The sequence below is a fragment of the Bacillus rossius genome, chromosome 18 (genome assembly GCF_032445375.1).
Source record: "Bacillus rossius redtenbacheri isolate Brsri chromosome 18, Brsri_v3, whole genome shotgun sequence".
In the NCBI taxonomy this organism is placed as follows: domain Eukaryota; kingdom Metazoa; phylum Arthropoda; class Insecta; order Phasmatodea; family Bacillidae; genus Bacillus; species Bacillus rossius.
Window position 1 is genome coordinate 4009289 of NC_086345.1, and position 10630 is coordinate 4019918.

The 10630-nt window shown below is 34.3% G+C and overlaps 1 protein-coding gene across 1 annotated transcript; it reads left to right on the top strand.

The window, feature by feature from the left end:
- Positions 1-632: 632 nt before the first annotated feature.
- LOC134541353 (cuticle protein 16.5-like) lies at positions 633-2838 on the top strand. The gene is made up of 2 exons (XM_063384775.1): positions 633-707; positions 2614-2838. The coding sequence occupies exons 1-2, from the start codon at positions 633-635 to the stop codon at positions 2836-2838; spliced, it is 300 nt and encodes a 99-aa protein (XP_063240845.1).
- The last annotated feature ends 7792 nt before the right edge of the window (positions 2839-10630 follow it).

Here is a 10630-nt window from a genome sequence, read left to right on the forward strand (position 1 = left end):
ATTAGTTATGTAACTTAAAAAAAACACAGTCTCACAAACATGTACAGGAAATAAAATGTTATAAAGTAATTATTTCAATAAAATTCATGTACATGAGTGGCAAAATATTTTGTGTTTATACACTTTGTTTAAATAATTATTACTTTCATATTTTTCCATTTTAAATGATTGTTTTATTAATCATAATAAAAACAGGTTTTTCGACGATTTAACATAAAAATCTTTCCAAGGAACATTTTTTAATATTCTACAGCATCCAGAAATTTTTCATACTAAAGACCTTTAAATTAATATTTGCTCATTAAAAAAACCTTCCCAGTGGTTCTATTAAGTGTAATCACGAAACTTACGTAGACTTTAGAATTATATTACTAAGTCATAATTTTGTAACTAATTTGTGCAAAAACTACAGTAATTTTCGAGCCTTTATATGTGTATAGATATGTTTCATAGTTTAAGAGAGTGCTGTAGTTATGAACTGTGTGTGACTACGGCAAGGCCTGCCATGCACAGTGCATGTTCTGCTGGGCGACATGGCGACAGGCGCGTGCACACGGAGGCCAGGGGGCTAGGCCAGGGAGGCGGGAGGGGGGTGGCTGTCCTCGGCGCCAGGTGTATATAACACGGCCGAAATGCTCTGCAGGCACCACTCCCCTCTCCCTGCACACAGCGCCCAGCAGACTACCGACTGCACCATGTACAAGCTCGTGAGTATCTGCCCGCAGCGGCTATCTACACTATAAAGCACTGACGTCTCAATCATTGTAAAGTTTCAAATTATTACTAGGTAACCTTTCTCTTAAATTGTTATTAATCGACTACTACTTTGTAAATACGACGGCAAACAAAATGACAGAAAGAATGCATTAACGACAAAAAATATGTTTTCCCGTGATATATTTTTAATATGTTTGATTAGCATTTTTGATCCGAAGTTCGCTCCATGGTTTTCTTTTATTTGTAAGGGTTTATAAAGCAGTTAATTATGGCTTTTATTTGATTTTATTGAGAAATATTTTACAAAAAATATTGTAGTACAATATACAAATAAAATAATTTTTGACACATCTCCATCTGGAATATCGGAACCTTAAAAAGTTATATTCTCAAATTAGTAATGTCGATCTTGGTTAAATTTTTTTAAACAACCAAAAACTCTCAAAAAGTATTTATTAGTTCCAAAACATAGATCAATATTTTTTAAATTAAAATAAATTTTTATTCAAAATTCAAAAAATATAATGTATTTTGTAAATTGTAAAGAATATAATCAACTTTTAATATTAGCAATGTTAGATCATAAATAAAAAGCAATATATTTACACCAAATATGTAACAATTAATAAAAAAAATTATTTTTTAGAAACAAAGTGTGTTGAAGAATTTTGGGGAATTATTGGAAAGAAATTTTTTCATCTAATGTGGTTTGAAAGCCTTTTTAAATAATCCTTGCTAGCTAAAATTTGATTATTTTTAACCCTTTAAAGAAGAGTACACGATTAGAAACAATTTTACACAAAAATTCGTTTTTGAAGTCACATTGTCATTATTATCTGAGCCCACGTATTGGATACGGTAACTTTGTGTGATATAAACATTAGTTAACATATTGTGGGAGTTCCTGAGTAAAAGGTTAAAATAGAATTAGGTCTACAACAGTGGTAGTATTGGAAAAGAACGCCATTTTGACTTTACTTAATTATGACCTACATTTAAACTGTTAAATATTATTGCAATTTTTTAAATCTATAAATCAATTCATTATTGTGACTATCATTCACATAAGTTTTATAAATATGAAAAACTAAAATAATAGTAATTTTTAAACACGACTTACTCTTTCTAATATACCTATCAAAAAAACCAGTAAAATGTGTCAGAACCAAAAATTCGAATGTGTTGAAACAAGCAAATATCTTTTGCCTAAAACCTTAATTAACTGGTTTTCAGTCAAGCAGTCACTTTCATAGCATTGCCTTAAAATAATATATGATAAAAATTATATTAATAAAAATTTGGCGTAGTATCTAACTGCAGGTTTAGGGTATATATTGTTTTTTTAAGGAAATGTTTACAAAGCTTGTAGTCTAAAAGGGTTTTTGTACCTATCTTCACATGTGCAGATAAATATTTTTTGAGAGAGCAGTTATTCTTTAAAGCAATATAAAAAAATCTAAATGATTATCAGTATTGAAGTATTTTTTTTATATATTTGACCCTAAAGATTATAATTAACTGATAACATGTTGTGTTGATACGATTCAATAAACATTTGCAGTAAGCATAATAAATAAAAAACAATATTATCAATTTGTACAGTTGTAATAGGATAATTTCTCTATCACAAAGGGCTTTAATTTTTTTTTAAATAAACACACAGCACTGTCTATCTAAAATAATATAACTTTAGAGAAGAAAATAACTTTTTTAATTGGTGTATAATCATTAAAATGTTTCCTTACTATGTATTCACCAACCTCACACTCTCTAAAAAATGTATTTTCTAAATTGTTTAACAAGCCCCGTGGTTAGCCAGATGATCCAGCAATGTCCCTAACTAAGTGTACTCGACCTCCGGGTAAAGACTGTAAGGACTTGCTCGCGTGTTCTCAGGTCGCCTTCTTCGCCGTGCTGGCCGTGGCCGCCGCCGCCCCCGGCTACCTGGGCGCCCCTGCAGTGGCCACCTACGCCGGCCCGGCAGTGGCCACCTACGCCGCCCCCGCCGTGGTTCCCCTGGCCTACTCTGCGTACGCCGCCCCCGCCGTGGTGGCCGCACACGCCCCCCTGGGCTACTCTGCCTACGCCGCCCCCACCGTGGTCAAGACCCACATCTACTGAGCTCTGGCCTCCAACAACTATGTACTTGTAAATAAAATAAACTATATTTTTTGAGGAAAAACTGTTTTCTTATTTGTACCAAAGAATACTCTCATAGTGCAGTGTCGTTACCCGCGCTAGAAGTGAGACTTCACAGACTGGTTGTAGTTCTTCGGCTGCTCACTAACAGTGCTGCAGACAGCGCTTCTGCTGCCATCTGTGTTTTTGACAAGTAACTAACAAGGTGTCTGAAATATGATAATATTTTTATATTCTAATTCGTGTTTTTTTTTGTTTTAATGCCAGTTTAGTACGTACATTTAGAGGTTGTATGATAGTTGTGTGTTTCCCAATTAATATACCTATACCTGAAAATTCAGTTTTCATTACTGTTAAATTCTTCATTGTTTTGTATGTAGTCTTTAACTGACGTTTCTGCAGCTACAAGGCTTTACCACACACAATTTTCAAGTGCTGCCATTGACGTGCAAGTGGAACAAACATAGTATCAAATAGTATCACAGTTACATCAATCGCTTTTTGATCATCGTATGTACTTTTCGTAAACCTGTTAACGTTTATCTTCTACCTTCTCGTTTCCTTCCTTTAAATTTTTTTTTCGCAGTGCTCTCATGACATCCTTGTATCGACGTATTCTATTTGTTTCGTTAAATCCCTATTTCGATCATGTTTAAATGCTTCTACTTATTATGGGGCAAAACCTTTAGGATTCTTTCGAAAGAAGACTACCTTTGTGAGTTTTAAAAATGGTGCGATTTCCAAGGATTTTTTTAAAAATGTTTTCTAGACTCAAAAGCGTAGGAACAAATAAGTTTGTTTATATTTACTTAAATAACTTATTTATATCCACAATGATCGTTATAATATAGCACGTATAAGTACGATACTGATATATAACATATAACGATGGTAAAATTGATTTAGTTCTTCTCTGGGAAAAATCAGACATGAGGTATACTACTCGCTAAGGTATTTTGAGTATACTGAAAAATCACCAAAATGCTTTGAATATAAAAACAAATTGTGTTAACTTTAACTGTAATTTTATTTACTGAAATTAATACTTAAAAAATTTATGATTTTTTAACACCAATTTTTTTTAAGAAGTTAAAGTAAAACTGTTTTATATGAAAACATTTAAAAACTTCCTTAGTAGGCTCAATTGGAGAGTCTTGAAAATTTTATTATATATGTTGATATATGTATTGTAAAATATATTTTGAATAGTTTGACATCACACAGTAAAGCACAGAGGCATAAGCAATTGCACTTTCAGGGATTATTGTGGGGTCCGAACCACCTGTGTAATCTCTGTGTGCTTATCGCAAGAATGTAAGTAATGCGGGGTTTGTCAGGACAGCAAAGACGACCCCCGCCTCCAGATAGCCACGTGCATGGACACCGAACACTCAGAACTGTAGAAATGGACACACACAGGCTGGTTCTGTGTTCAGGTCATTGCCTCGCACCGAGGCTACTTACGTTCTTTGAATACGCAACCAGGAATAGAGGTGGACGTTCCTTTTAGCTGGTGGAGTTGATCAGGTTTTTCCAATTTTACCTCCTCAAATAATTGTACCATCGATGCACCATTCACTTTTCATTTGATCTGCACATTTGGAGGAAGATCAATGTCAAGGAGACATTTAGTGTGAATGAGCGAACAAAGTTTACTGTACCAAGACAGCACGATGGGTGCAGCGTAAAGGACTCGATGCCACAGCAAATTATCTTGTTATTGTGAACATGCGGTTACTATACAATTGCAATAAAAAATAAAAAATGTATCCAAAACCAGTTTCTTCCCAATTACATATGCAACAGAACAGACATGAGCCTTTAATGTTTTCAATTATTTTTATTATCGATTAAATTGAGAAAAGTAGCTTTGTTCTAATGAAATATATTTATGTCTGTAAACAAAGTTAAAATATTTCACTTATAAATAACATAAACAAAACTTTATAGAAATATACAAACGATATTATTAACAGTATGCTAGTCGAAACATCTTTTGAAAAAAAAATTATAATAATAAGACGGCTATTTATCTAACTTCGCGCCCAAGACTTGATGGAAATCGAAAATCTTTCTAACAGAAAATTTATGTTAAGCTTTAGAATTTCGTTTGTTTAATATCTCACATAACATCTGGAGACAAGTTTTAAAAATCGCGCAACATAGTCAATTAAACTCATAGTCATGACTGCGATGGTAAGATAGCAAGAAAACCAGTTCAATTAAACTGTAGCTTATTTGAATTACCTACTAATAAATGCATTTAATATTTTTGGAGCCGTTTAACGCTCAAAATGATACAAAATAAAATCAACATTCCTTGTATGATATAAATTATATATGTATATATATTTATATATGTTCCGTTGACCAAAAATGAAATGTAATGAAACTTGTATATCTGAGAAATAGGTAAATATTTTGCATTATTATCCAACCAATATATAATTTATTGATGATGTAAAATATTTATTGAACCCATTTCTATTTAAATTAATAACTTCTGTATTCATAATTTTTTATTCACATTTGTCCTTAAACTTAATATAATTAATAATTAAGCTAAAAAATTGTAATGTTTTACAATGTTTCATTATTTAGCATTTTATATGTTATTTTGACATGCAGCAAAATCAACTTATTAAGAATGAGTATAAATTATCATAAAACTATATCAATGAAGTATATTTACAGTACATCCTCGCTTATAATCACTTAGACGCTGGTGTGAGTTCAGATAAACAATTACACTTTAAATTCACGTATATAACCTCGGTGGTCGTAATTTAGGCACGTTTTCCTACCATGAAGACTATTTAGGTCCAGATATGAAACAGTATTTTATTTCATGTGTGAACATTTCGATATTTGTTTAATTAATTTTGGGGGAGGGGATAACTTCTCTTCGCGTATCACTTTACCTGCATACACTAAAATATCGTTGGTTCGCTCCGTCTTAAATATTCCTCTATAACCTATAATTAGTAGCCTACTACCTACACACTTTTTTCTCTCGACACTTCTGACTGGGTAGCGAAGGCGGTTCGTGGTAAAGGTCTGCGGCTCTTTCTGAATTAAATTTTAATTACAGCAATAATAATTATTAATTAAAACGGAAGTTTATTTTGTGTCTGTCTCACTTGCAGCACATAAATAGAAAACGACCAACCCGTGATGCTTGGTACCACCATCAGCCTTGAGGGCTGTTTCCATTTATCCAGATGCGACGTTCGTAAGTCGTACTTGCGCCAGTATTTACGTTGCAATAATAAATTACTACGTGATAGCTTAGTGTTAGATATTTTAATAACGATTTTTATTACAAGAACTATTCTAACGAATAACAGGGACATCGAGTTTCTAATAACATAGATTTCGAACATCATACAATTGAACAATATAAAAAAAGGCAGTGTCATCGAAAGACACATGCAACAGGTTTGCTATAAAAGCAAACCTGCAAATATTTAAGCTCTATCCTCATGTATACACACATACATTGTGCATTTAAACAAATAAAATGTTCAACTAGTTTCAATGTATTGTGGACAGAAATACAAATATACGAACATGTCTCTGATAGTATAAAAAATTTACCTGTGTATATAGTTACACAGAAAACTACCAATCCTAATTAGATATAAAATATTACCGCTTCACGTAATAAGATGTTCAACTATATAGCGGTGAATAAATTCATAGAGCAACAAAACCTGTAAAAGCGAAAAGCCTTTATACTACAGTAGGTAATAATTTTTGAAGTGAAAACTTCTTTAGACGCGTTGAGCGATTTTTGATAGGGGCAAAACTTATGGGTTCGCGTCACCAACATGCTAGTGACGTTTTGCGCCAGACTGGCGAATCGCAGCGGCCTGTGTACATGTATACGAACATATACACTAATACATTGTATATACTCGACTGTTTCATGTGCATGTTGGACTCTTCTTTGGATGGTTAAAATCTTGTGAGTTCGCATCACTGAAATACTGTAGTAGCAGTAAGTGAAGTTAATTTGACCAAATGAATACATGAACTAGGTCTGACATCACTGGTAAGTCATCGCTAGGTAATGAATTTTTACATAATTTTTACATACCACTGACATCTGTTGTGAGTAAAAAATTATGTAAGGATAAATTATATTATGCTGACATCGTACTTATATAATACCAAAATCATTTTCTTACGTACATTTGACGTAAAAATGTCATATTAAAAACTTTAAAACAAAGTTTTAAATTTTCACTTCTGTTGACAGTCCCCATGACTGGCTATTTTTTTTCAATACGGGCAGGAAAAGCATTACTGGCCAACTTCATTGAAATCGTGATCAGCTGTGTACGAGAATAATGGTCTCATCTCGTACACGAACTCATTTATGATAATCACACCATACTAGTGAATAGGTTATAATAAATAACTAAAAACTTTATCTTCTTGCGTAACTTGCAAAAGAGACAAAAGTTGAGAGTTTTCGCCACAAACCCACCGCGGTAAAACGTGCAATATGTATATCGTATTTTTGTAGTGTTATTTATATTTGTATTTGTTTCTGTCTGTATATATGCACAAAATAAATATTTATTATAATTCTAGTGGTTTGCACTCGGTTACTTAGGGTTTAGGAGTAGAGTGTCTAGTCTGGGTGAGGAAGGGAGAAGGACAATAAAAAGAGAAGCAAGATGAAAGGTAACTGCTCTCCGAGGTATATAATCCACCATCTTCCCACAAACAAATATTCCCACCCCTCGTAAACATGGCACCCCGCTGGGCGAAAAGAAATTCTAGGAAAGGCCTCCCCCCTGCTTTACGAAAACGAACCACTCCAGCACTCAACCTTATAACTAGTGCCAGTGGCGAAACGAAGGGGGGGGGGGGGGGGTCTTGACCCCCCCCCCCAGAGCCAAAATAATAATGGTAAAAAACAGACAGACTACATTATTTACAGTCATAAAATAAAAATCCAAGATGGCGGATATTCATCCAGCTTCAGAGTAGAGTTGCCTGGTCTTTGTGTAGCAAGTGTTTGCTAGTCGTAGTTCAATATATTGCTAATAGATGGTGAGCGAACGCACTTGGCGTTGCTAGGACAGCCACGGATATTGTTCATTCTGTGATCATCTTCTAACAAACTGTTATCTATCTGCAATCTCATATTACACTGATGGTTTTATCACTGTTATAATCATGGACAAGTTTTTAATAAAATCAAAAAAAAATGCAGAGAAGAAAACATTGATTCAGCCGCAACAGCATCAGAAGCCAACCCTTTAGGAATAGCGAGCGTAAGTACCTAGGCTACTGCTACTGCAGTTGTTATAAGTTGGTGTCAAATTTTGGTTGAAGCTTAAGTTATAATGTTTTTCGATTGTAGCATTTGGTTACCGAAAATTTATTATTATAATTATTTTATTTTATTTTCTCTCATGTGATAGTTAATTGTGTTTTTTTTAAACGAGACTCTAATTATCTTTTTAAAAATACTTTTCAATGTTAAATTAATCAGGTTAGTTATTGAACGTCCAATAGATAAGTCAAAGTGTTGTTATTGTAACCAAGTTAGGTTAGGACGCACATCCGTTTTATTTACTTTGTTTTCCTGTTATTTATATTACTATAGCATCACATATTATTCTAAAATCCATCGTAAATAATTGTAAATGATATATCTAAGTTTTGCATAAAAATTAATATAATCTCAAACCCAGACTGCCGATGTGCGAGTTTTTGTTGTTGCTGGAGAACGCGGGGGTGGGAGATTAATAATATTGGTCGCGTTGTTGAAAATTACGTCAGGGAAAATGTTTGAAGTCCATCATAGATTAATTCTTTTGAGGAAACATTATGGAAGTTCTTTAATTTAATGTTTTGATGTGACGGTTGAACTACGCTACAGGCTTGGAATATTAGTATTTTTCTTTGTCCATAGGATCCTAGAAATGAACAAATGGCCATGATATCTACAGCCAACATTGAACAGCAGAAAGATCTATCGAGTATCAGCTCCTTTCCACAAGCTAGCACATCCAAGTTTTCGAACGCAAAAATGGACACTTCTCAACTGGGAAATTTATTTGCCCCATCTTCAAAGAATTTTGGACTAGCCATGAGCAAGCCTGTAAGTACTATTTTATTTTTACATTTTTTTCCGAGTATTTTTAATTGACATGAACATTATGTCCAAATATTTATATGTAATATTTCAGATGGATGATGCATCTAGGAAGGATCTATTAGAAAACCCATGGAGACTTCAACTTCAAATTCAAACCATTAGGAAATCGCAATCTGAAATTCCAGCTGAAGTGGATGACAGAGTGGAGATGGTTCGTCTACTCACCAGAACAGGATGGTGCACACTGTAAGTACTGCAGCTTATTTGCTACTACTGTAGGGCATCAGTCTTCATATGCAGGAAAATTAGTGAAAAAGCCATTCAGAGATTGGAAGGATGCAAAATTTGAATTTAACAAACATGCTAACACTCGGTATCATGCACAATGTATGGAAAGAGCTGCCAACTTTCTGGCAACTTAAACAGGTTTGAAAGAAAGTGTAGACATTTGTCTGGACAGAGAACTTAAGTCACAGATTGAAAGGAACCGAGAGTGCCTTAAATCTATTACTGAGACTGCTATTTTCTTATTTAGGTTAGGTATTGCATTTAGAGGCCATCAAGATTCAGGACCCCTTAATCTGGAAGAGCCTCCTAAGAAAGGTGAAGGTAAATTTAGTTCTCTTCTAATATTTCGAGCTGAGGCTGGAAATCAGGCATTAAAGGAACACCTGTCAACAGGAGGTTCAAATGCCACACACATAAGCTGGCAGTTGCAGAATGAAATTATATCATCCCTGAATGTCATAATACTAAATAAATTTGTTGAAAGATTTAATCAAGCTATCTTTTCAATAATGTGTGACGAAACAACAGATGTAAGTGGAACAGTTCAACTATCAGTGTGTGCAAGATTTGTAGAAAATTTCGTAGTCCATGAAGAATTTCTGCAGTTAATCTCAGTAAAGGATTGTACTGGGGCTGGCTTAGCAAACACAATGGACGAAGTGGGGCTAGAAACAAAAAAGTTGGTCGGTCAAGGTTATGATGGGGCAGCACCTATGTGTGGTGCTTTAAAAGGTGCCCAAGCAATTGTTCAGCAAATACAAAAGAAATCCCAGTATGTTCATTGTTCTTCGCACTCTTTCAACCTTGCACTGTCTCAAGGTTGCAACTTACCACAAATAAGAAACTGCATGGGGACTATGGAAACTGTATGGAACTTTTTTAAGTTCCCAAAAAGGCAGAATGTACTTCAAGACGAAATCAATAAAATTCAAGAGATGCCTAGGGCACAGAAACTAAAAAGAATGTGTCCTACTCGATGGGTTGAACGACATGATTCTCTTCGATCATTTATTGAATTGCTTGAGACTATGTTGGCAGCTCTGGACGTGATTGCAGGGTTATGGAGCGACAGAAAGACAGCTACAGATGCAAGGATGCTTGCATGTGCGATATGCAATTGTAATTTTCTTATTGCCTGTGTGTAATAGAGTCTGTTTTTGAAATTAAATTACCACTCAGCAAGTACCTTCAAAATGTTAATTTGGATCTCAGACTTGCAGTAAACTCTGCAATGAGTCTGAAGGCCCCACTGAAAACTTGCGCCAAAATGCTGAGTAATGTTTCCACACAATATTTAAAAAGGCTTCAGATGCCTGTACAGAATTTAGTGTAGCAGTTGTGCAGCCCCGTGTGGTAGGTCGTCAAATG

What these genes read in the sequence shown, in the direction of transcription:
- LOC134541353 (XM_063384775.1), top strand. Translation starts at nt 633, where the DNA reads ATGCTCTGCAGGCACCACTCCCCTCTCCCTGCACACAGCGCCCAGCAG. An exon ending in ACTGCACCATGTACAAGCTC is followed by an intron (nt 708 to 2,613) that starts GTGAGTATCTGC and finishes GCGTGTTCTCAG; the next exon opens with GTCGCCTTCTTCGCCGTGCT.